Source organism: Parambassis ranga, chromosome 6 (assembly GCF_900634625.1).
Source record: "Parambassis ranga chromosome 6, fParRan2.1, whole genome shotgun sequence".
Classification (NCBI taxonomy): Eukaryota; Metazoa; Chordata; class Actinopteri; family Ambassidae; genus Parambassis; species Parambassis ranga.
In genome coordinates, this window is record NC_041027.1 from 2,936,059 (window position 1) to 2,963,137 (window position 27,079).

Here is a 27,079-nt window from a genome sequence, read left to right on the forward strand (position 1 = left end):
ATGCCTGTAACAATAGGCATCTTTTTTCACAACAGACACTGTATTTGACCTGTCAAATAGATGAAGCCATATTAATGATGCCTACATTCCACTTAGGGGAGGTTCAGCTTTGTGTGCAGCTCATTTGAACACATGATCTATCAATAATTTTACAGGTGATTTCCCAGCTGTGACATGTCAAAATGTAACAGTCTTTACCATTAAAGCATCTGCATATGTACTGTAAGTAAAAAGTAATGGGTGTTCATCACCTACACAATCAGAATAGGAAGAGTAATACACTTGATGCAATCTGAAACTTCACCACTAGATGTCACTAAATCATACACTATTCATTTAAGTAAAACTGTCCATATTGTAGTTTAAACACACTGAAGGTGCAACATTAAAACTTGTCAGCATTGTGTTTTTAAACACAATGCTGACAAGTTTTTATATATATATATATATATATATATATATATATATATATATATATATATATATATATATATATATACAGAGAGAGAGAGAGCGAATAACTTGACTAACCAGGGAATTTACTCGGCAAACAATATAGAGTTTTTGTTTGTTTGTGTCGAAGCCCTGCACATTGGACAACTCAAAAATCTAAATCAATAAAATATAAAGCTTTTCATGACCTTTCCTCCCGTGCCATCTTTAAAAGTTTTGCACGACTATTCACAAAACACGTTCCATCAGTTTTACTACATGCACTTTTCAAATATTGCGATGGGGGGCGCCCCTGTTCAGTGAATTTAAAATTGAAGCTTTTTTTTACAAAATAGCAGTGTAGCTTGGAACTTACTGCATGTGATACAACAGAAGCGAACAACACTTATGTGAACTGTTTTAAGTTACTACGACTGTGATGCATAAAAGAGAACACAGAATTAGAAAATTTAACTAGAAAAGGGCATTTCCTGAAGAAAATGCAAGTTTGATTGCTGCAGCTGAAGCATTGCTTTGAATGCTGATGTGAAGGATTGCTCTGAATTACTGGAGAATCTGCAATCTGAACTTAATTTGCTGAAACACGGTTAAGAATTTAGAAAGATAAAGCTCTTATCTGGAAAATTAGAAAATGTTGTAATATTATAAAGATATGAAAAACTGTTATGAAAAAACAGCTGAAGACAAGAACAGTATGAAGTCGCTGACCTTAAAGAATAGCCTGTGAATATACCATATGAAAGGTCTGAGGCTGGATTAATACCATAAGCTTATAAGAATCACAGGCTGTGTGATTTTAATGTGGAAAAGTAGTATACAGCTGAAGGATGATCAATATGACAGATATAATGCTTAAAATGTGATAAAGACTACAAATATGGCTGCTTTGTATGCTTCTTGTGTGTCAGCCTGTCACCATGGTAACAGCCCTGCCTGCCTGCCTGGAATCCATGACAACCTGAATGTTTATCAACTGTATCAACACTCTCTGCCCCCTCCTAATGCATTTCCAATGTAAAAACACCCTCTAAACAACTTCTGGTTTTGTCCAAACTGAGCCTTCAGACAAAAAATATGGACACCATGAGAATCGCAAGAAGTTGCTTTACAACACAGTATGTCTATGGTGTCAAAGATTTGGAGATGGCGGCGAGTTAGAAAATATGGCTGCTCTGCTTCTGTTTTTGGTTTTACATTATGTCTTAATGGAAGAATGACCGGCACTCTCCCCGAACTGGCTGTACGGGCAAAACGGTTGGGTGTTCCTTCGAACTGATATAAAAATTATCCCAGTTAGATGGAAGGTGCAGGCCTGAGTGCAGGTTAGAGAGATTTTTTTAGGCATCTCCCCAGCCTCTCTCCACTCTGAGTGATGACATCATCCACTCTGGCCCCCATCACACTAATACACACTAATGTTAAACTCAGAGGACGCCTCAAAAACCACTCCAACTTTGAGAGCCTGGCGTGCAGAAACGATTCGGAATTAGAAAATTCTGAACACAAGTTTGATAGAGCAGCATCTAATGAGCGTTTTAAGATTAAAATGGAGTCTGTAGCTTGAAATTTGTAGAAGGAGATACATTTGGCAGATGACCCTCGTTGAAGGGCTCTCTCATAGACTCCCATGTTAAACGTAAATTGCTTAATATTTGAAAAATTATCATTTTTTGAAAAACACTTCAAGTTGACCCTGAATGTCCTCTATGAGATGAACATTTTGGTAGTTGAATGGTTGAAATCGGTCAATGTATGCTGAAGTTTCAACGTTTTGGGTTTTTGGTCATTCACCATTTACAGTCATTCCCTTTAAACGGCGGGCGCATTAATCAATCAGTGGGGAACGTTGGCTGTAGACCCATGCTACTAAAAAGGAAATGTGGGTTTGTTTCCAAATATTTTATTGTTCATACGTTATGATTGTTTAACATCAAAGTACAAAGCATTACAATGACTATTCATGCCCACAGTGTAGTTGTACATATAAGGCTAAGTAATCCTCCCCCCTTATTTGTTGTGCAGTGGTATCGTCCTTCCCATCTGTTCAGCTCAGTGAGACTTTGATTGAAACAGATTGTAGCGTTCCACGCGTCGCAATGGCAACCGTCCGGAATAGACGGCAGAAGCAACTGTGTTCGTATTTGTAATGTTACGGAGACAACATAAGTCGCTGAAGAAACTACTTTCTAATGTGAGAACTAAACGTTACACCATTTATCCAGTCCGAAAATGTCCCAGGGATGTACAGTTTCTGTGGAAGAAATCCAGTCGTGGTGGGAAGTCCCCGCCATAGCCCACTTCTGCTCGCTGTTCAGGACAGCGTTCAACCTTCCAGACTTTGAAATAGAGGTAAATAAGAGTTGTGGCTACTTTCAGTAACACGAATGTCTTTCATTACGGAAATGAAAAGTTGTTTGTGTCATGTTTTTTGTCTACGCGGTCCGTTGGGTGTTCTTCCTATAACTAGCGGTTTGGTTAACCAGCTTAGTTGTGTTCCTTGAACTTCTCATATGTTAACGTTACTAAGGCAATCCTGTTAGATAACGATCTGGCGAGCTCGTTAGCGCAGCTAAAAGCTAGCTTTCTGTGCTAGTTGGTGTTCCTCAAAGGTGGAAGTGTTTCGAGCTGATTCATGTATACACATGAATCAGCTTTTATGGTGTAATTTCCGTGGCAACATAACGTGTTGCTCTATATCTAAGGATGCTCTGGTGTTCCAGAGTAACTTAAGATAAAGGTCCTCTTGGACCATGTGCCCCTCGTTTGTTTTTATCCAGCCAGAGGCTCCTGTTTAACAGTTGCCTTGGTCATTTAAACAAAACACACGCTTTTAAAATGTTTGGAAACGTGTCAAACGGTTCAAAACGGTCATGTTTAAGTGATAATCCTATTATGTAAATAAATAACATATGTTTTTATTGTATAAATTGAACGCTAACCTATTTTTATCCTGCTTATTGAGTTCTCCACACTGTAATGATTTCGTTTTTTTTTCTGTCAGTTAAAGTTAAGTTAATGGCATGAGGATGGAGTTTATTGTCTTGCAAGCCATCTGGCTGGAGTAGCCACAGGGACGCAGATGCTGTTCAGGCATTGTTTGTTCGCCTTATCCCTATTTTGTTGCAAAAGACGAGGGTTTAACATTTGTTTACGATATGAATTGGCTACATTAAGTTATTAGGGCAACAATCGTTCACCCACTCTCCCTTCTGTCACAGAATAAACGAAATATATTACAGTACGATTACATAATACAACTTTATTACTCGATGTGGACCCCCCCCCCCCCCCCACGTTCGGAAAAAACTGTGCAGATAATTCCAACAAGCACCTATGTTAGCTTTACATCAGAGTTAATAGAGATGGTTTGTTCTGCCGAGGAATGATTGCACGAGAAATTGGTAAGGTCAACATCACGCATCAGCAGTCCCCATCACTCAGCCATCCCCACCCCCTTCACAAGAGAAACGTAGGCATCAGCTTTGTTGTTACACCAAGTGTGAGGCAGATGGGGGATCGCATTGCGCCTAGTTTACATGAAAGTTAGGTGTGTTGTGCTGGTGCCTTTCTCCCTAAGACAAGAACTGAATTTTAAGGAGTATTATGTTGAACCACTCATTGACTTGATCAAGTAATCTTTCTGTTTTTAAGTAATTAGGCTAATTATGATGGTTTAAGGCGTTCAGTTTAACAATGGTGGTACTGCTGTAACCCACTGTAAAAGATGTATATTATAATAAAATATAATTAACTGCAGTTGCATTTATAATAATAGCTAGTAACTCCAACATGAAAATGGGAAAATCAGTAGAATTTCTTTTATAACGTATTTGAGGTTTGACAACTTAATTTAAATTAGATGTATGTGTATTGAACTTGTATTTTTTTTCTAGGTCTAGCTCAGTGCTGTTTTTGTCACTGCTTGGTTGATTGTAGTACTCACACCATAAGGTAAACAAAGGGATTGTGTTTTTCTGACTTTGTTTTTGTAGTTTCTGTATGTAGTGGAGCATTTCGTGCTTACTGAAGCAGCTGAATTAAGTGAGTTTAGAGAAACTTTGATTTCACTTACACAAAAGCACATTTTATACCACTAATGCAAGAGCAAATCATTCCAAATTATGGCACCTTAATGTGACTTTCAAGTGCTTGTGTGATTCCTCAGGTGATGTTTTGCAATATGTTGCAAACTACTGATTTGTGACACATCATCTCGTCATGAAAAGTACAATTGTCCAGAGTGCCTTGAGTTTCCTGTGTGTATCTAATTTCATATGTAAAGCAAGCATTTAGACAGGCGCCCGGACGTCCTCCCTAAATCACTGAACTTTGGATATGATTATATTAAGAAATCTGCTGACGCACCCCTGTCCTGTTGGTCAGGTTCATGTTGTATTAGAAACATATGAATTCAGTCTTAGGCACAACCAGATCAAGCATGTTTACTTGTAACTACTGTGTGTTGTAGGAATATGAGGAAGCAGTCAAGAAAACAGGTTTGTTGTGTTTAATGCCACGAAGCAGCAACAAGACAAGCTGGCCGGGGCACTCTCACAAATGCAGCCATTTTGGCTGGGAGAGATTGGTTGGGTAATGTCAGAGAAAGACATTGAGTGATTTTACTCTTCACATTGTTTACTCAACTTTCCATCAGTTTCTTGTGGATATGGCATGTTAAAACATTTGCTTTAAGCTGCGTCTGACTCCCAGATGTACCTATAGAGAGCAGGGGTCAGTGTTTCGGCAGCTGAAGGCCTCAAGTATCTTTCAAAAACTGCGTTTTGCTGTCTCTAAGTAATTGCCTTAAATTCTAAAGGTGTATTTTAGTTTTGCCTTTCAGGGTCAGCTGTTGAAGATAAGTAAGAAGGGTGCGTGGATGCATACCTCTACAGGTTTATCACAATTATCAAGTGGGAGTAATTGCCTGAGGGCTTTATGCCTGTTGAGTAAGATTAGAAGCATTACGATATAATCAAGCACACTTTTACCCTGTGTGTAAGTTAAACAACACAGGACACTAGGTACAAATTTGAGTCTCGCCTCTCCTATACACACCTACTTGCTCTTCCTCCATATCTGTAGCTCTATCTCACCCTCTTTCATTGACAATTTGTTTAGATCTCAGTAGTCAAATATCCAGGAAGACAATGCTGTGTTGTACTGTACGCATTTAAATGTCATCAATAAAGTAAATATAGTTCCTTGACTGTCTCTCACCTTTAAACTCCTGACCAGTGAAGTGGGTTTCTGCACTCAGTGTCAGACCATGCAGGATGTATTTTGTAGAGATGGCAAATATTGCCTTCTAGTGATCCTAGAACACCTGTTTCTTTTTTCATAATGGATAATACTTGTGCCATGTGAAACTGCTGGAAATTTCCAAACTCAGTGATCCAGTCCAACAGTGCTGCTGTGTGGCAGCTCTTTGCTTTCTACGGTGCTGGTCAGTGATAATGGAGTCTACCCCCATCTTCCTTGGCTAGTTTTACAAAACGGCCCCTTGCACATTGTTCCTGAACTGATACACTTCACTGTCGCTGGTTTCCACTTTCCTCAGGCTGCAGGCAGCAAGCTGGGAAAGCAGTGTGGATGTGTGTGAATGCATGAGAGAACTGAGTGGGAGAGATGGAGAGCAAAGAAAGAATAAGTGGGAGGGAAAGAGGAGAAGTAGAGAAAAGTGTTCTAGAGATGGAGATGCGTGAGGAAGTGAGTGAGGGAACCAAAAGACATTAGTATGAGAGAGTGATCTGGAGGAAGGCGGCCCAGGGTCAACATGGCTGTCCCCTTTGCCTGGCTTTTTGTCTCTGGCTTATGCTCGGTTTCTTGGCTACGTATCTGTGAAATGATGCCTGAAATCCCACAGCCAACAGACTCTGCAGGCTACTGTTGCTCCATCCTCACTGATGTGCCCTTCGTTGCCAGACATAGCCCTTCATGCCAAGGACCTCTGTTCCTGTCTTGTCTATTTGTGCTTTGCTGGCAGCCTGTTTGGCACATTGTCACACATTTATGCAATATATCTTCATCAGCTGCCTGTCAACAAATTGGTTTCCTCTTTGTTTATTATTAAACTAGGCATAAGCAAAGAACCTTTTAGATCAGACACAAGTATGGTTTGTATGTTATTGTGTCTTTACTTGTGACACTGTACTTTTTTTACTAATTCATAATAGCAATAGAAGAACAAATATTAGAAAATTGACTTGAGTAACTTTGACTGATGGGGGACTTTTGACAAAGTCCCCCATCAGTCTTGATCTTTTGGTATCATTTTGATGTAAATTGTATTTGACAAAAGATGTAGTCTATGAGGCACTCTTTATATATAATTATATATTCCTTTACATATTAACTTTTTTTATTTGTAAAATAATATTATATATATTATAATAATATTTATTTTAGTGTTAGCAACTCGAACTAACATTTAGATCAAAAACAACCTTATGTGTTTTAAAATAGTTAGTTGGCTGTTTTCTTCCTGTTTTGTAAGGGATGGAAGATAATCTGCAACAGAGTGCAAATTCCACCTGTATCACACAATCATGATATTTCCAAAACAGGCTGTAAACAGTTTCACTGTGGTTTATGACCTTTCCGTTGTGTCTGTCAGCAGTTCTATTACCTGAATCATTTATTCTGAGAATTTGTATGTGCTGCTTTATTTAATTTAGTAGATAACAGTTTAGTAGTAATACAAAGAGATCAAATATAGTTATGTTCCTGTTATTGGATTGCCATCACTCCTATCTTATTGAGGATTCTATCTGTGCCCCCCCATCTTTTGTAATAGATAATTATTCCATAGGGAGAGGAAAACAGCATCAACAGCATTGTCAATAATGGCTATTTTGCTGAACTGTTTAATGCCAAGTGTCATGTCAGTGACATTTACAACTACTGGTATGTATTGTGTCTATGCTGACTTGTGATGGAATCCCTTTTAGTGTGTGTTATTGCTGCATCTACACAGGCTTAACAAACAGGTACTTAACTGGGATTATCTTCTGTCTGAACTGCATGTTGGATGGTCAGATAATTTTTGAAACTCCTTTAAACCACAACACACCTGAGAAACTAGATCTGAGGGACCCTGATCTGGCCATTGTGCTTGTGTGTGAAATTGGCTTCCATCTCCACTTTTGTGCTTTCACCATCGAAATAGATATTGTTTTTCTCTCTTCGTTCCATTGTTTAGAATCTATTTTTTATGTCTCCTTTTTATTATCATTTATTTTTTCTTTATTAATATTATTATTATTGTTTTAATTACACCAGGGCTCTTGATCTGTATCTTGTCCCACAGCTATAGTCCTCCCTTAAAATTACATTTATGCAGGTGTTCAGTGTATAGACACACACACCATACTTTACATGGCTCCTGTGTTCTCTGGTTTGTTTTGATGTTTACAATTTTGTGTTTATAGTTCAAAATTATTAGTTAGAATTAACATGCATTCTCTAAATCTAATTCTTTAACTTGACTGAATATCTAATCTACTAGACTGATTTAAAATGCCTGTTTAGGGTGTATAGATTTCTTACTTTACATTTAGATGATGACATATGTTTTTGCTTATCATTAACTACCAAACTACCCTTTCTTTACCCAGTACCCAACAACATTCCCTCTATCCTATTACTCTAAAAGCCCGGTAGTCTTCCTGTTAGTGCACCCCAGCCCCTGGCATCACCATGACTAAACCACCCAGATGGTGGTTCTTTCTTTCCCTTCCCCCTGGAGGGTGCAGTGTCTTCACTCAGACTGGGTGCTAGCTGCTTCTGCAGCTCTCCTGGGGTGGGGGCGGGGGGGCGCTACCTTATTTTTATTTTTTTTAATAAAAGGCCCATGTGTGATTGTAAAAGAAGATTTAGTCCTGTTAGATCTGGTAAATAAGTGAGAGCAGACTGCCTGTGAGCATGTCCTTGTTTCTGTTCTGGATAAACAGGGGGAATAGGATCAAGGCTTAAGTGTTGCTCCATCATGGCTTAACTTCAGAAAGACACAGTCTCCTGATCCACCTCTTGTGAGTTGCAACTGCAGAGTGCTCACTCATTTTATGTTGCCAGTCTGGCCTTAGTGAGGGTAGCTTTGATGTCAGGGCCAAGGATGGTAATGTTGAAGATAGATGACAGGACATTACTTGCAAAGGCAAATGAAGGGTAGAATTTGATAATTTTTCTACAAGAGCAAGATAATATTTGCTGTGGACTCATCTACAGAGATCAGTAGCTAATGACTAAAATCCCTGATATGTGTATCTCTTTCCTTAGCCAGCTTCACCTCTTTTGTCCATGCCAAGAATGTGATTGTAGCTCCCACACACAGCAACAATGATTCATTCTCATCTCACATCTCTACTGTTCAGTTATCCCTTGTCTCCCTTTGTCACCCTTCTGTCCCACCCACATAAAATATCCCAAGGTCAGCTCTTCTTATAACCAACAGACACCAGCCTTTTTCACTTTCTTTTCCAGACCAGGGTATACATAATGCCTTAAACTTTTTCACACTCTGCAAGCACTGCTCAGAGATCAAAAACCTTTTTGCATGTCTTTTTTAATAGCCTGTCCTGCATGCGCTGTGAGGGTGGGGAGCTTTGTAAGGAGCTGAATCCCCTCCCCCAGTTGTGATTGACAAGTGAGAGCGGCAGTACATGCATCAGATGGTTTCACATGGGGAGTGTGTGCACAGAGGGGGAGGCAGAGGGGCACATACACTGTTGTTTTTTTTTCTGCCAGTTCTATTGTTGAAGCTCCCCATGGTTCCTTCTCTCTGTCTCCAGTCTGGGGCGGCATCCTTCTTTTGCAGCTGGTTGTGAAGTAGAAATGAGAAGTGTGAAGGGAAGCCAAAGTTATCAGAATTTCACCAAACTAGGTCTCTTCCACTGGGAAGCTAACTAGAGTTTGCTGGTAATGTGTTTAGCCTGCCTAGAGACCGTTGTTGTCTATGTGTGTTTGAAGCAACATCATAAAGAGTGATGGACATAAAGCAAAATATATTCTGCTGCATGTTGCTGTTTATCTACAAAACAGCCGGAATTAGAAGACTAATTTAAAGATGTTAGGATAATCAGGAAGCCTATTTATTTATTTATTTATTAAAATCCTAAGCAAGTTTACTAGTATGTTTCTAAGGTTTCCTGGGTTGCAGACTGATACATTTTCAGCTGACTGTATTCATTGTGGTAGTTTTTGCTGCGGACCTGTGACACTGTATTTTGGAAACTTTCAGCCTCAAGAAACAATTCCCGGTAGTCAAAATTGTGGATTTTGTTTGTTTTTCAGTAGCATATTAGAATTCAATCTAGAAAAGCTGTTTGAGATTGATAGAGGAGTGCCGCCCCCCTCTCCGAACAGGGGTGGGGCTCGTTATCACCCCTCATACAGAAAACAGATATTTGGACAAACAAGCGAAACCGTGAAATCGCGAATAGTAGCAACAAATCTTCCGCCTCCTCTTCCGCTTCAAACATGTTCGCTGTTTTCTGATACACCCATGAAAACCTAACAGGAACATGCAGAAACTTTGCATTGTGTTCCAGCAGAAGTTGAACGTATTGCAACTTTTCTTTTGCCAGATTACACTGCCAGAGGGAGTGTCTGCCAGAGGCCTCTGCTGTTTTGGCAACGCTGTTGCATCAACGCAGTGGCCTCATTCAAATGAATTAGGGGGCTGGATTGTCTCATGCCGGGTCTAAAGTGCCTGGAAGCTATTGCAGTTTTGTTTGGGAATGTCAGGACCTTGACTTTTACGGACTCTAAATTGGCCAAAGAGTGTGAATGGTTTGCATGTTTGAATGTCTTAGCCCTGTGATAAACTGTGGACCTATCAGACCGACTTTATCAACCAATCTTATCTACCTCCTCAAAGATCTAAAATTCAGCCACTGTCTGACTTCAGCTGACTGACAGGCCCGCCCACCCGGTCGGGTCTGAATTACAACAACAGTCACCCAGAGCATCCTCAAGCAAGCAAGTCAAAGAACGAGAGTAAAGGATCGCAATTTGTAATTCATGTAAGGCCCAAATAAGTATGCAGCATTAGAAACTAGCAATCAAGCTAAGGCTGAAGCTAGCGACAGCAAAGAGTAAGCCAGTAGAAACCAAAAACCCAGGGCACAGTGGTTGCTGTTGTTTTGTTAGTTTGTCCTGTAAATTTATTTTAATTTATTTAACATTTTGACTACCGCAAACTCCTTACTTCCTCTATTTGCAGAAGCAAAATACTGCTGAATTCACGGGTATTGTTTTTCAACAAAACAAGATTCAAACATTGAAGGTGTATGCTATCAGTTTTAAAACTAATTGATTTCAGCCAAAATCGGAATTGCCCGGAAAATTGCAATTCGTTCACCTGTAATGACTACTGAGCTAACTGAAAAGGACAGTGAATTTTATGTGTTTGTATGACTTAAGCCTTAAGAGTAGGCTCTGTTTGCTTTCCATAAACACACTCACAAGAGAGTTTTTCTCTAGTTAGCATCCTGCATTTTAACAATCTGTTTGTGTGTGTTTATGTGTGTGTGTGCATGTATATGTCGCGCGCGCGCACATGCATATGTCCACTGGGATGGCGGCTTGAAGCAGTTTGTATGAGGAAGTTGGATGATGCAGTTTCCTTAATGCTGCCACTGGAAGAATGAGTGCAGAGACTTTGCTGTGATGGGTGGCCTCTAGGGGTGGAGCGGTTCAGGAAAAATATCAGAATATTATGCTCATCTGGTATTTCCAGAGTGTTTAAAGTAGAAAAAACCTCAACAATGTAAACCGAACCGAGAACCGTGACCTCGGAACTGTGATACGAACCGAACCATGGATTTGGTGAACCGTTCCACACCTAGTGGCCTCCCATCTCCTGTGCTTAATGATCCTCACCCACATAGTCAATGAGCTAGTCTGCACCACCTGTCCCACCTGGCCCTGACATTGACACTATAATAAAACCAGGCTGAAAGTTGAAACTGACCCCACAGTTGGTGTACAAGCTATATTTAGTGTTCGTCACTGTTCCGACATTGTGGTTTAGCTCTTGTAGAACAAACATGAGTTGTTCTTTCTGGTTATATTTTCATGAACAAATTTTGCCCTCGCCCAGAGGCTCTAATTATTTGAATGTGTTAGAAGCTGGGCTGGAAAGGCAGTTGTAGACAACACAGCTTTTCAACAGACATTGTGTAAGGCAGGACTAACTGAAAGCAAATTGGGCAACAAGTTCTTGTTTTGGTGCATCAGTGAGATGCATTTGGCAACAACTCAAAGATGTTGATGCTTTCCTCTGATCAGATGAACCGTACATCCTGAGGATGCGAGGGCGTTTTCCTGTGGTGTTACGACTTGTGTGTATGTTTGTCATGTGGCAGGAGGTGGTTTCGTGTGGGGGTGGAGGGTGTTGTCAGATGATGGCTCCTGGAGGACCCATGTGTGAGCTGAAAGTAGGAGGGGGTTGGGGGAGGAAGAAATAAAGAAAGAAGCATCGGAGAGGAGGAGAGGAAGAGAGGAAGAGAGGAGCCTTTACACAACAAACTGGCCTCCCTTCCCCCTCCAGCTAACCATGCACACGTCCTCCAACTGTTGGTGATATCGACCCCGGAGGAGCTGTTAACGGCAGTGGCGTGGAAAGTGTCTGTTGTGAGGGTAGTCAGAGGCCAACCCCCTAATACTATGAGCACCATGCATCTACTACAGCCTTGGAGCTGCTGATACAAATGTTTCAGCACTTCTTATCACATCCCTCCTCTCTCCCTGTTTCTTTCTTTCTCTCTTACACACATTGGACGACGGAGACTGAAGATATGGATTAGGAGTTGGACACATGATGGGCCCATTAGTGTCCATTGAGAAAAATGCATTTCACTTTTATTTAACTGAAAATGTTGTTTTTTTTCTTTCAAACGTTGTTTGACCTTGAGTTCTCTTTTATTTTAAAAAGTCAGACTCTTTCCTCTTTTTAGTTGATTGATGTCTCATAACCTTTACTGACTCGTTCTTGTGTCAAAGAAACTTTGAGACTTTGAGTTTTGTCCCAGTGGTATCGTTGTAACCTCTTTATATAGCAGATGTGCCTATGATGCAGGTTTATCAAATACACAGTGAAGTCACGTGGGTCCCATTTTTATGGTGCAGCTGTGGCTGGTTAATCTCTGTCACCTTCAACGTTGACTCAAGTCTGCATTATATAATTGTATTTCACTGCTTAACACAGAGAATTACATTGACATTACTAAATACCAATACGTTACTTATTTAAGGGGTTTAATACGTATTATTATTATTATTATTATTATATGCTCATAATATTATAACATATGATCTCCACTTCATTGGGCGCTCTGTCACTGTGTTTTTTGGAGGCCTCTTTCACACATCTTGCTTGAGGTGTTGCTGTCACACTTGTAATGCACAATGGTGTTTTATGGGTAGGGTACAAAGATAAAGTCGCTGGTATTTTCTTGCTACTCATTGTGTAACAGGGCAAGATGGCTTGACAGACTCGTGACAAAACCACTGACATGATGACACAACTCTGATTGCACATATTGTGAATGCCGTTTGAAAGCAGCATTACATCAGCATTAGCTGTAGTTTAAACAAGCAAATGTGCTAACATAAATAGGGCAAATAGCACTCTCCCCGTGTGAAAAGGACCAGAAGGTCCCTGAGATGGGCTTAGGCAGCCCCATATCTCTCTCTCACACAGACACACACTCAACAGGTGAGAGGACAGAAGCAGCTTAACCAGAAATTTCAGCAAAATACATCTAAAAAAAACTGTAAATAATGGTGTAACAGTGGTGAAATACCTGGTTATTTTGAACTTGTTGCTTCTCACACTGTTTGAATAAACAGATGGTTGACACTGTGACTATAACAATTCAGTTTATGTTGCCCTAAAGTAAATATGTTATAGTTCTATTATTTCCATCTTACCAGTAAACATTCCCGGGACAATTTATTTATTTTCTACTGTACTGTATAGGTTCTGCTTTCTTCCCATTTACAGTAAAGGCTACTACAAGTGGGGACAGTGTGTTGAGGAAGAAGAGAGATAAGGAATACTGAGAAAGGAAAAAAGTGGGGTGGAGAGTGGAGTAAGGGTGTTGTCAGGGGAATAATAGAATGCCTCAGAGGCCTTCACAGACACCGTGCAGCAGGGCAGGGGGAGGAAAATGGTGTGGAAGGGGAGGAATAAGAGGTTAAGCCAGTGAGAGAAGCAGAGAGAGAAACAGCAGGGGAGTCTGGTGAGAGAAGTGGCAAATACCTTCAGGGTGAATTGCTGATTGCAATCCACGCCTGCAGAAGGACTGAAGTGATGACACACCTTTTGAGTAAGCCTTGACTCACCCTTCAATCTTTGTTCCAGTATGTGAAAGGAATGATCTGGTTTGTTCACAGCACTAGCTCTGTGATAAATCTGACAGTTTGGTTCTATGATTTATACTCTTTAAAGCTTATCATGTATCCAGCTCTCTTATCTTTTGAGCCCCATTGATCATTAATGTAAAGCAGCCAAAGACCTATGCCATGTTTTTTTTTCTGTTGAGACATGTGTAAGAATGAATGTTGGTAAAATTATATCTTTTTGTCTGTTGACTTACACTGTGCGCTAGTTTGGACACTGCATTTTAGGTGTATGTGCCTAACTTGGGTATCTGTGTTTTTTAGCACTTTGCCACAATGGATGGATATTAAACAAAGGGCATGCAATTTTCCTTCCGTTTGCCATCTGAGATGTTGGCACCTAGAACTTGGTGGTGTTAATCTTGCTGTAGCAAGCCCTTCACTCTGCTGCCCTCTACTCGACTCTCCACTCTTTCCCCAGCCATGGCCCCCAGCTTTTTCATGTGTGATCAAAGTGCAGTTTGTCTCTGATGGATGGGCTCACTTGGCCCCAGAGGCTGCCTGACAGGGGACCTGGAAGTAAAGGGGAGTGTGACACAGGATCCTACATCTTATCCACATGTATTTGTAGACAGATACACACAGTATCTTTTTTAGTTATCAGAACTTGTGGCTACAACAACTACATGTGAACAAACAGTGAATTATGTGGCTTTAGGCAGATAGAAGTGTGTAGAAAATACACATTAAACATTAAGAAATACGTTTTCAGCAGATATACCAACTTCTTAAGAAAAGAGTTTGCGAAAGTTGACACACAGTATACATTTTTGTATTTCCAGTGAGATTTGTCCACATGAAAATGTTGTTTTCTTTGATCACTTTTGGCCTCAGCCATTTGTCAAGCACGTGAGTGTGAACAGTGTAGCAGTAGTCTGAATCTAATTCTATAATTGGTGTTGTAAAGTGTTAGTAGTGACCACAGAACTATCAGCAAGTCGAAATTTTTTTTATTTTCATCTTTCACAGTGAATGTGTAAAGAAGCCAGAGTTTAAGCAACTGCGATTTAGCTGTAAAACAATGGCACAGGTCTTGACATGATATGAAATGACATGGAATTGATCCTTTTTCAGGAGTGTATGCACCACCTACAGGGTTGAACAATGTTTGTAAAGTTGCTTAGGTTGTCTCTAGATTGTCTCCTCTGGTATATTTCCAAAATAATTGTGATTTAGTGATTCAGAGGTCAGAGCAAGCTGTCTTCTATTTTCCAACCTCAAGCAGATACATTTATCTTATCCTATTTTTCAGCTTTTTTTCTGACCCTCCTCTCTGGTCCTCCCCTCCTCCTCTTCTGTTTTTCATCGTGGTGACTTGTTGGCTCCTGGCTTCCGTCATTCTTCATGGCCGGGAGGTGTGTACGCTGACCTTTGGTGACCTGAGCTCAACCAGGTTCCTCCAGAGAGGCAGACTGAGAAGAGTGAGCACACCATAATTAAAACGTGCCTCAGTGTCATTGAGCTAATTTTGCAGCAGTTTTCTTGTTGAAGTTGAAAGAAGAGGATACTATGCATAGTAATGTAGTGATACTTGTGAATGAGAGAGGAAGAGTGACACAGAGGAAAAGATAGATGCGTTGTTAGTAGGTTCTTAGTCTGAGTCACTGGCACAGTTATTGCCGGTTAGCTGCTAGCAGTTATGTACACTCAAGAGTGACTGGTTAAGCTTCTACCTGGAAGATACTTTGGGTGTTTTAACTGAAATGGACACTTGGCTGATGGAACACATTACATTTGCATTTCTGCCCCTTCAGCCTCCACTTTTCCTCCCTTCCCTGTTTAACTACAGTAATTTGAGTATCATTGGAGTGAACGGTGCATGTTGGATATGTGTGGGGTGCTGTGTCGAGGTTGGTCAGCAGAGGAGAAGAGGGGGACATTGCAGCTCTGCACCCCTGCTGCCTGCCATCTTTCCTTGGTGCTTTCAGTTCCTTTAGAGTTTGATCTGGCAGTTACTGTCGCTTCATAAAATCTCAATGGATGAAACACAATGCCAGGCAGGAGATGGGTCATGGGTAAACTTAAACTTCAGCTACAGCCCAACAGCCACTGGCAAACCAAGAAGCCGTAATGGGACTACCGGTAGTTGCAAATTCAACTCATCTGTTCACAGCATGCTGTCTACCTCTGCCAGCTTACCTTGTACTGATACCAACGTTTTTGTGCATAGTGATTAGCAGATGTTTGATACACTACATATGTTGTGCTTAGAAACATCTTTTAGTTTGGTCATTGTGCAAGTTACTGTAACATCTGTCTGGATACCACTCATTTTTAAGGGGTACTTGCAGTGTCCTCGGCATTAATTCTGAATTTTGTTGTGTCCAGGAGCTGGAGAAGGCCCTGTCAGAACAGGACTTGGACTTCCTTGGGGACCTCATTGCCTGTCTACTGCAGGGATGCTACCAGCGCACTGACATTACGTAAGTATAAAGTAATAAAAATTCAGTAATTCTTGATCATAATAGCAGTGTATTCCTTATGACCAAGAAGGATGAGCTTTCTACCTGCACAAACATCATTGTCCTTCTTATGTGTTACTGAAACATCATCCGTGATCCAACCCATCCCACCCACCATCTTTTCAAACTACTTTCTTATGGTGGGCCGTAATAATTAAAGTACACTACCAGAAAACTGAAAAAATCTTCCCCACCTTTGTCTACATGGCCTGACACTTCCCTGTCTTCCTACACCAGGTTATTATATATTACCATGCATTCTAAAGATGATTAAAAAGGTATTATAAGTATCTTATTGCTGCTTAAAACTGCATCACCAATTGTAGGAAAATGTAGACGACACTAGGCCTTGACAGTCTACAAGTCTTTAATTAAACAGTAGAGTGGAAATGAATAAATTAACATTTTTAGCTAAATTTGCAATCTTGATAAACATTTCCATTTTCTTGAAATTAGTCATACAACCCAGACGTTTTACAGGAAGTCTGAGTCACTGGCACAGTAACTCACTTAGGAGTTGGAACTTTCTCACCATATTGTGAGTTAAGATTAAAAGGCGGTGTGGTGAAATAATGCTTTACCACATCTAAAACATGACAAAATAATGGGAGAAAGTGAGTGTGTGACAGAGGGTGTTATTGAAAGCCACATATGTATTGATTCTCTCATGGGACTTTCCCTTCTATACAACCTCCTACTCTTGTCTGTCTGGAAAGTAGCATAATAGTACAGTGAACTGATAAGCAGAGGCAGGAATGATCCAGTTTTTTCACCAAGGCAGCCGGTTTTATTGGACTGGACAGGCGCTGGCATCCTGGGGGTGGCTCCTCAGCACTGGCCTTTCACAGAGCTGGCCTTTTCATCCGCACGCGTTAAACGCTCTGCCGGAGCGGGGGAAAAGTGTGTGTGTGTGTGTGTGTGGGTGGGTGTGGGGGGGGTGTTGGAGAAAACGAGGGACAGAATGAAGGAGAAAGATGGGGCAGTGAGGAGGGGAGAGCCTGCAGCTGTGTGAAAAGTGCACACTGCTCTTTCAAGATAAGCCACTCTTTTTCCTCCCTTTTTCTCTGTGTGGTTGCTTAGATGCTCACCCCTGCCCCAAGCCCTTGTTCTGTTCATCTGAGTAGGAACTGAAAGGTACAGATTAATCGGCTAGACCTGAACCGGAACCAACATTTATTTGCCACATCTCCTTATAACAGAGGTCCAGTCGAATTCCCAACCTTTCAGAGGAACTGGTTTCCTTTTTCCCAGCTCCAGTTCTTATATCTATTCTCCCACTTGTATGGTTTGAACTTTGCTTGTTTCTTAAACTATGTATAACAAAAGGATACTAACACATATTGTGTTGACTTTACAATGTTGCATCCATAGTGACAGCATGTTAGTGGCTATAGATAACCTTGTCTGAATTGTTATTGTTTGCAAAATGTAATATTCACATGGCAAAAGAATTACCACGAAGTAGCTACTTGTAATAGGCTAGAGATGAACAGTCAAAATAACACAATTTCTCCATTGTGGGACAAATCTTAAAATAGGCAGACAGACATGATATGGAGACTGCTTTACCATTCAGCCCCCAGGCATTTAGCAGTTACCTGGATGACATCATCAGTTACCGGTGGGAACTAGAAGAGGGAAAGCCCAACCCACTTCGAAAGGGGCCCTTTGAGAGTCTCCCACTGCGCACTCAGGTGGAGCTGCTGCACCGGCTCTGTGACTACCGCCTGGATGCTGCTGATGTCTTTGACCTGCTTAAGGTACACGACTCATTTAAAATGCGTTTGAAGTGTTTTCCTCCGGATCTCTCTTTGTATGTGCATATTGTTGAAGTAAAGATGTTTAATTAAAGTTGCAGCTTAGTTACCATATTTACTGGCTTAAAATAAGGTGATCTATACTATCAGTTTTTAGTTTTATTATGTTAAATGTTTCATGTACGAATGCATACATCTACTCATGTCAATAGGATAAACTGTTTAGGCTCAATGGGCAGCATAACAACCACTAATCCACTGACGATCTATGAAACACAGTTCTACACGTGTTTAAAAAAAAATGTTATGTTCTAACTCTACCTTCTTCAGGGGCTCGATGCAGACAGTCTGAGGGTAGAACCCCTTGGGCAAGATGGAAATGGAGCCCTCTACTGGTACTTTTATGGCACTCGTATGTACAAAGAAGAGCCAATCAAGAGGAAAACAAAGAGGTTCAGGTAAATCCCAAAATTTACAGTGTATCTGCCTTTTCTGTCCCACACACCAACATGAAGCTGTGACACTGATCCTGTCTGTGGTTAACTGGTACATGGGATAAATGTGTAATTGCAGCAGTAGCGTTACACATGTTTACATGCCTATTAAGGTTTAATTATAGAGGCTAATTACACATGTATTCCATTGCTAATTACCCTTGTTAAAAAGCTATCATTTTTATAGGGAAAATTTTCCCTTGTGTTGTTTTTCTAGCAGTGACATAACTGACCTAACATTACCAGAGAAGAAGAAAAGGGGAAGACCACCAAAGAAGAGAAAGTTAGAAGACCCTCACTTAAGGTAAAGAAACGCTGTTTGTTGTCAGTTCCAATAGAGTAATGCAGTGGAGCCCAGCCATATGAAGCTGTGCATGTGTTACACAGATGTGCTAATAATGTTAAAAGAAAAGGCGCAGAGCAGCTGCCACGAGTGTTTGCCACATGGTCTTTCAGTGCAGAGTTTTAGTCAGGAATTGCATCAAGTGTTTAAATAGAAAAACTGCCTCTCTTGTTCTTCAACATTAAAAGATTATGACTGACTGATCTGTGGCCTGCTCCCAAAAACTGTAATAAAAGATTATTTATTCTTACGCTTAACTATGTCTAAGTGTGTTCTAAACACATATGTAAATAGAAATTGTAAATAATTCCACAAAAATAGACTAATTTCACCTGCAATCTACTATTTATTTGTTTTTACTGTTCTTTTTAGTGAGGTGGAGAGTGAAGTGACAGAGGAGAAGACAGAAAATGAAGAAAATGAAGAAGTAGAGGAACTTCCCCCAACCACTACTGAAAGGATCTCATGTATATCAACTTTTTCATTTTCTTTGTTGATTGTGTCACAGAATCTGTGTATCTAAGCTTTTTTTTACGCCTTCTTGACCTTCTCCACACATTTTTTACCAGGCCGTACACGAGGCACTTGGTCTCTTGTGTGTGAAACAGAGGAACAGTGGCTTAGTCTGGCAGAAAGCATCAAGGACAAAACCTCCCCAGAGGACCGCCACCTTTACCGTGTCATCAGCCAGAACTTCCTGCCTGAGATCAGCAGCATGATTGAGCACAAGGTCAGATCCCATAAAGAAGCTACCCCCAGTCTCCATTATAACAGTTAAAAATGCTTTCCGTGTGAGGAAATACCACCTCACAACTGGTAATATGTGATTGTTGACTACTGCTACTGTAGTCAGTGTGTATTAAGAGCAGCTGTATGTTCTTATACTAGTCCTGCTTTGAGCTTTATCAAGCTTAGTCGTATGCTTATGTGTGTCATGTGTACCCTGAAAATCCCTTGCTAGTTTGAAATAATCAAATTTCTGCTTCAATTACCTGGACAAAGACAGCCATCCCTGTTTCTATCCCACCCAATTATATCAAGATGTCTTCTCCTATAATAATATATAATCAACCCACTGTGCCTCTCACAATATTACCAGTGGACTAAAGATTCCTGCTGTCATTTTGATGTTGGCAAAGAGGTCAATTATTGCAAATGGTTGGTGAATGAATGTCTTCTTGTCCTTCATCAATTGTACACTGATGTGCATCCAGTTGTGAATACGGCATTCAGAAGTTCTGTGTAGCTATAGGGTCAGTATATAGTACACAGAATACACACCAGTGCTTCCTGCTGGATGTTTGGTTATTTGTGAAAGCTGTCTTGATCCTTTGATTTGGACCGTTTGGTACAACTGGTATCATGAAGGTGCTTCCAGTTGTGAGAGTGGGACTTTTAACCTGATATTGTGTCCACCAAACATGATCACAGATTGGAAGGTCTGATACATTAAAATGTATTCAAAGATAAAATGAATCTTATATTCCCCATAATGGTCTTTATATATGCGAATACATACCACTGATATCACACAGCAGGAGATCAAATTAGATCATATTAGAATTCCTGTGTTTTCCAATATATTTATTACCACCGAGTGCTGTATAGATTCCTGCAATTCATCTGTAAAAGAAAAAACATACCAACTAAATTGGCAATGATGTAAATGTCAGTTTTCTTCTCATTTGGGGATGTATGAAGTCCATATGAGTATTATCCATAGTAGATGGTGGTCGTTTCAGCTCCAGTTTGGAGACATTGCTATGACTGCTGACACAAAAGCCAAGCAATGACTACAGTGGGCAGGGTCAACAGAAAAATCTATTTGAGCTACCTGGAAAAATACCAGTTTAAGACACACAATAAAGCATGTATGATTAGTTTTTTTTAGTTCGAATCAAAATTAATTTGATAAACATCACAGTCACATAACAATAAATGAGCATTTCCCATTTTCTGCATGGTCTGGTGTTAAAGGTAGGGTAGGAGAATTTGAAAACTCAGTAAGAGTCAGCCAGATTTTGAAAGTAAACACATGCCCCTTTCTCTCGGAGCTCACTCCAAAGCCACGCCTCTCAACCAGTCTGTGACTTCGGCCATCATGCTCTGGTGCGCGCAGAGCAGGAAGAGAGTGACAACCAGCCAACTATGCGCGCAGGGGCACCTCGTGGGATTGGCTGATGTTTTTAGCGTTTTATAGCTTCCACAGATGATTAATATTCTTCGTTTTAACTAATTGGTTGCTATTGGATTGTAAAGAGAAGTTACACTAATTTAACAAAAAGTGCATCAGAATGAAATCTCCTACCCTACCTTTAATAAGCATATAGCACATATAATGAGTTAAGTCAATTAGTCACACATTAGACACACTGAAATTGCATGTGTTTTGTATATACTTGCTATATGTGCTTTACTTGGTCTTTATGGTGATGTGTTCATACAAGCATGCTGAATACTGTGTGTTTATACACTCAAATCTTTTCTTCCATGTGTGTTGGACTGCTGTCACCAGTCATTTCATGGGGCACTGACAGCCAGCAGGAGCTCACCTTAAGGCAGGATGGAGCCTCTTGAGTGACAGCTCTGCTGTGCTGCAGGATTCTGTTGACCTCTCTAAGTAGTGACACCAGAGGCACTTTATCTTGTGTGTGTTGTATGTTAAGGGGGATTCAGTGCTGGTGGTAATATAACGAGGAATTTTGGAGCCTGGGGACACGTCAGTGTTTTCTCACTAAGATGAGGGAGAAGGAGTGGAGACACAAAGAACTGTGGGCAGATCAGATCACATCTGCATTTCCTATTTCTTTCATCTTTTCTCAACCTCTCTTTTCTTTATTTTTGTCTTTAACTTGACAACATCCTCCTTCATCTTTTGCCTTATCTGTTCATTGGCTTTATATGGACACTATTGTTTTTTTTTTAAACCTCCCTAGTTATTGTATGTCCAGAAGCCTGACTGTGACACCCCTCAGCTCTGTTAGCTGTGCCAAGCTGGAAGATCTGCACAGTTCTGCTTAACAGATGAACTCTGACATGAGCTGCTGAGGCTGTTTCAGATATAGACAGACTTCCAGGGGATTTGCCCTGAGCTATCTGCTAGTGTTTTCCCCTATAACAAAGATTACGGATGTTCATTGTTGAGCACATTATAATGGTTAATGCAGGATAATTGTAATACTCAAATTATTGGCATTTCTTTACTTAACTAAACTACTACTGGGCTTACACCGTCATGCGGACCTGTCTGGACAGCACAGGAGGGAGGGTGAGGGGAGAGCAGAATCAATACTCAGTACTCACTCAGAACCAGAGGGGCCTGTCACTGTGTAGGTTTGTGTGTGCTGGTTGTCTGTCTGCAAAGTCTGTAATGTAAAATGGTTGTTATTGGTTGTGATGGACATACTTTCCATGTGCTGAAATACCACCACTCAACTTGCAATTGTGACTGCTGACTACTGTTTTTGCAGTCATTGTGTATTGAGATCAGTTGTATGTTCTCATACTTGTTTGATACAAAGAAGGCCACAAGTTCTGCTGTGAGCTTTATTAGGCTTAGTCATAGATCACAGATTTATTTCTGTGTTTGCATACCTTATAGGTGCAGGCTTATAAGGAACAGGGCTATACTGAAGTTACCTATATCACTTTTCTTTCTTAACTATAGGAGCGGGAGCAGAAGCAGAAGATGCTGGACCCAACTCCATTTCGCACATCACAACGGTTTTCTGAAAATCACATTAAAAATGAGGTGTGTGGTAAAAGGAGACATATTTTGTGTTTTATATGTAAAATCCACGTAGTATCTTTTTATGAGTGCAGACTGTATTAATGGACTTGCATGTGTATGCATCTAGGACAATCTCAGGACCGTAACAGAGGATGAGAAAAAGAAAGATGAAGAGCTGGACAGACAGGTCTTGCTGGCTGAGCAGCGTCGAGAAGAGGAAAGGATTTTGCAGGAAGAACAGCAGAGAGAGAAGATGGAGAAGATCAAAGCTGTGGAGGGTAAAAAGCATCACTCTCTCTTTTGTGCTGTCCAGACACCTCTGCTTTTATCTGTGCTCATCAACTTATTGTAAACAATGATCTATACACCAGGTTTGTATTTGGACGAACCTTAGATTGGTTATGAAAGAAAAGCTTGGTGCTAGCAGTCAAACATGAAAAAGCAGCAATAATAGTACATTCTTTCATCAGTAACCTGTCGGCAGCAGGTTGGTGGCATTGTGAAGGGCACCTCACACATAGACTTGTATATCTTCATTGCTATGGTTCGGCTCTTGATGGCTGAAAAATCTGCAGTAGCACAACAGCACTTGAAGCCTTGTGATTTATGTGTAGTACACAGAGACTGTGAGAGGGAATGTTCAGGGCCTTTAATCACAGGATCACTTCTTTTTCTCCCTGCCTCTGATGTCATCTGTCAAGGGTTAATGAACTACTGATTGTGCTTCAGTGGAGGAGCCTCATTAATGTATTATAGATGAACAGCAGGACCTGGCCTACTCTCTGTGTGGACTGCATATGTGGAATCCTCCCTCTAACATCTTTAATCCACACTGCAGGGGGCTGCCAGGCCTCTATGCCTTTCATGTTAAAAGATAAAGCAGTGATACATATGCACTCTGTGTTCCGTTCTGCTCTTTTGATCAACCAGACCTAAGAAAAGATAGCAGATGAATCGTTCTTTTTACTTATTTGAGCTACTGCTGTCTCTTGCGACCAAGGGCTGTTTTTTTAATTGACAAATCTCAATTGCAAGCAACTGCAATTTAAACTGTATCCGTAGAGCATGTAAATGGCATTCAAATCATTTGCTGCAACCTCCTGGAATGTTTTTGTTTTTTTCAAATTTCATCATTTGTGCTTCTAATTGACCACTGTGTTAATCCTTTTCTCGCAGAGCGAGCAAAAAGGAGGAAGATGCGAGAGGAAAAGGCCTGGTTGCTTTCTCAAGGAAAAGACCTGCCTCCAGAACTCCTGAATCTTGAACCTTCTTCTCCTGTACAGAGCAGAACACGCAAGAACAAACAATTGTAAGAAGCTCCTAACATTTGGTTTTCTACTTTACCAACTCAACTTATCTAACATGCCCTATGTGTGACATTTCAGCTATGACATTGATGATGACTACACTGCTCTCTACAAAGGTATGTTTATACATGGTAACTGAAGCCTGTTGCTTTTATTCCAATCTGCATTAATGTCAGATCTGTTCAAATCTCTGTTCTTCAGTTCTTGAGGTCCTGAAAGCCCATAAAGATGCTTGGCCTTTCTTAGAACCTGTGGATGACTCCTACGCACCCAATTACCATGAAATCATCCAGGTAATAAACACTGTCAGTAATTTCACATTTGGCATGACACTGGAATCACATTTGTACCTATGTATGTGGTTTTAAGTAATAATATCACTTGTCTTCAGACTCCTATGGACCTGTCCACCATAGAGAAGAAGCTCAATAATGGAGAATATGTTGCCAAGGAGGAGTTTGTTGCTGATGTGAAGCTCATGTTTGAAAACTGCCTTGAGTACAATGGAGAAGACAGCGGTAAATTAACACTATGACACACAGACCTCCTCCACACAAAAACAATCCTACATTAATTGTTCAGCCTCAAACAAAGTCTAAATCTATCATGTACACGTATATTGTGACAAAGAAATGCTTATATGCATTTTCTATGGGAGAGGCAGGGGGTGAGAATGGGAGAGACCGCTAAAGAAAAGGGGCAGGACCTAGTGCAGCGTTGGGGCCGGGGCCAGGGCAGCCTTGACAGTGATTAATGGGGAGTGATTGAGTTGTGCTCCAGTGCTCTGAGCCCTGCAGTGCCAGAGAAACATTCCAGCCCCTAAGCCCCCTGTCTGGAGCCATCCATCCAACTGAATACTCTCCCCAGGGATAGGGGGAGGAGAGTGGAAAGGAGGCCCAGAGTGAAGCAGGAGGAGGAAAAGGAAGGGGTTGGAGGAGCAGGGGTCAGCCTATGCCCTCTGACATGGTCAGTTTTTTTAGCATTGGGCTAAGAACAGAGGTGCAATTTTGTGATCTGTAGGTGGAGCTTGTATTCTGGTCACAGTTTTTAAGTACAAGGGATCTACTGGTCATCAGTGGAAGTGTGTAGAGCAGTGAAGAGGAGTGAATATGCTATGAATGTGAATTTGGTTATCTGTTTATGAGATGTGAAGGATGCATTTGTATACAGGAAATTTCATGTGTCATATGAACTTATGTCTGTCTGTCTACAGAGTACACTGTCATGGCAGAGTCTCTAGAACGGTGTTTTACCCGCGCTCTATTGAAACACTTTCCGTCAGAGGATGGAGACACAGATGAAGAGTTCCACATAAGCCGTGAAGAGAAGGAGCGCAAAGACAAAAAGCGCAACCGTGGTAGCAAATATTTGGGACCTGAAGGTTTGATCAGGGCTACTGCGCAAATTCATCGTAAGCGCAACTCCCAGGGGGGCAAAGGCAGTGCACTGTCAGAAGAAGAGGATGGAAGGCTGACACGACCACCTCCTTCCTCTCACTGGACTAATGGCCCCCCTCGCCCCAACAGCCAGCAGCATCTTCATGATGGGGGCATGTATCACCCAGGGCAACAGGTATCTGCAAGATTACTCGTTTTATGAATTTCCTCTGCCAAATCCTATATAACACATGAAATGTATTCTTTTAAGTGTAGGAGCCTGACAGAATTGAAATTTCTCTGCTTATCTTTGTATATCTCTTTCTTATCTTTGCAGCTCCGTCTTCCACCTGGTCCTCATGGTCCACATATGTATACCCAAAGAATGGCCATGGATCCTCGCTTTGCCTACGCAGTTCACATACCTCGACACGGAGACCCCAACTTGAACCGCTTGCCTCACAACTTTAACATGCAGGTATTGTGTGTTACTTCCGTATGTGTGGTCTATTGACATTTAGTCTAAATTGAGGATCCTTTGCATCTTAAACCTGGTAAAACTCTGATACACAGTTATCTCCATCCCTCAAACCTTAATTTTCTATTCTTTACAGCATCGTATGATTGAGGGACATAATATGGGTGCCAGATATCCCATGAGCCTAGATCCTAGCCAGCAGCAGCCTCCACAGCAGCACCCTTACATAGGTCCAACTCATGGTCCATCCTTGGGCCCACGTCCCATGGCCCTTCAGCCTGGACCTCCTCCTGAAGCTAGCATGTACCCATCCCACCATCACCCACAGGGCCATACAATGCATCCTATGGGCAACAGATTTCTAGGGCCAGACAGACCAGCTCAACACAACTACCAAGGCTTGAGAACTCCTGGAATGGGCCTGTCTACAATGTGGACTAGTATGAATCATCAGGGCCAGGAGAGGCCCAATGGGATGCGCATGCAGGATCCTAACATGGTGAATCAGCGCAACTTTAGTTACGGTGGAATACCCCCTCCAGTGGGGCATAAACCATGGCCCGAAGCTGCTGGATACCCCCACCATCCATCCAATGCCCAGTATCAAATGTCTGCAGCGGCCAGCTCCCCAGGGCCAATATCAGTACGCCCTCCTGTGCCCCACCCAGACTCCTCCGGCAGGACACGCTTGGCTTCCATGCTGGAAAGCCCAGAGATGCTGGCCCTGCAGCAGCTGTCAGCCTCTTCTGGACCTCCTGCTGGTACCTCTCATCAGCACATAGGCAACTTTCAGCAGCCTGGACCCCCATCAGGAATTGGCACCATCCCAGCTCACCCCTCTCAACAACCTCCCCCTGCCCCTGAGGTTCAGCTGCTGCGTCCTGCCAGAGACAAAGGGCCAGACAGCCAGGCTTTGCAACAGACAGACTCACATCCCAAAGGTAAACCTGATCTGATCTTGCAATTTGTTGTGATATAGAGCCCAAAGTCAGTCTTTCTTTTTGACAAATTGATTTCAATGATTTTTCATATTAAGTGGCATATTGAATATGCATAAGTTCAGTTAATTTTATCCCTGATGTCTTTGAGGGTGCGAAGGATGGCTTGTCATCAGTTTAGCTTTACTATTAAGACAGCATATACATTTGCATTCTTCATTGTAAGGAGATGAAAAAAGGACAATGGTTTGTTTTTGATTGCAGGCTATTGGTCCTTAATTCGTAGCTCACCAGTGTCTTTCTCTTGTCCTTATTTCTTTTGATTCTGTAACACAAGTAT

General features: G+C 41.2%; 1 protein-coding gene across 3 annotated transcripts in view; it reads left to right on the forward strand.

Moving 5' to 3' along the window:
* Positions 1 to 2,522: 2,522 nt before the first annotated feature.
* cecr2 (CECR2 histone acetyl-lysine reader) overlaps positions 2,523 to 27,079 on the forward strand; it is a 29,980-nt gene continuing 5,423 nt past the window's right edge. For 2 of the 3 annotated variants that reach the window (XM_028407775.1, XM_028407774.1), the window contains exons 1-16: positions 2,523 to 2,802; positions 16,183 to 16,277; positions 17,893 to 18,076; positions 18,404 to 18,531; positions 18,785 to 18,871; positions 19,283 to 19,377; positions 19,480 to 19,640; positions 22,578 to 22,661; positions 22,768 to 22,918; positions 23,817 to 23,949; positions 24,026 to 24,063; positions 24,149 to 24,240; positions 24,339 to 24,465; positions 25,161 to 25,519; positions 25,661 to 25,801; positions 25,938 to 26,742. In XM_028407775.1, the coding sequence (XP_028263576.1) occupies positions 2,683 to 2,802; positions 16,183 to 16,277; positions 17,893 to 18,076; positions 18,404 to 18,531; positions 18,785 to 18,871; positions 19,283 to 19,377; positions 19,480 to 19,640; positions 22,578 to 22,661; positions 22,768 to 22,918; positions 23,817 to 23,949; positions 24,026 to 24,063; positions 24,149 to 24,240; positions 24,339 to 24,465; positions 25,161 to 25,519; positions 25,661 to 25,801; positions 25,938 to 26,742 (2,800 nt within the window). In that variant the 5' untranslated portion in view covers positions 2,523 to 2,682. The remainder of the gene's footprint in view (positions 2,803 to 16,182; positions 16,278 to 17,892; positions 18,077 to 18,403; positions 18,532 to 18,784; positions 18,872 to 19,282; positions 19,378 to 19,479; positions 19,641 to 22,577; positions 22,662 to 22,767; positions 22,919 to 23,816; positions 23,950 to 24,025; positions 24,064 to 24,148; positions 24,241 to 24,338; positions 24,466 to 25,160; positions 25,520 to 25,660; positions 25,802 to 25,937; positions 26,743 to 27,079) is intronic. The other variant, XM_028407776.1, reaches the window with a different exon arrangement.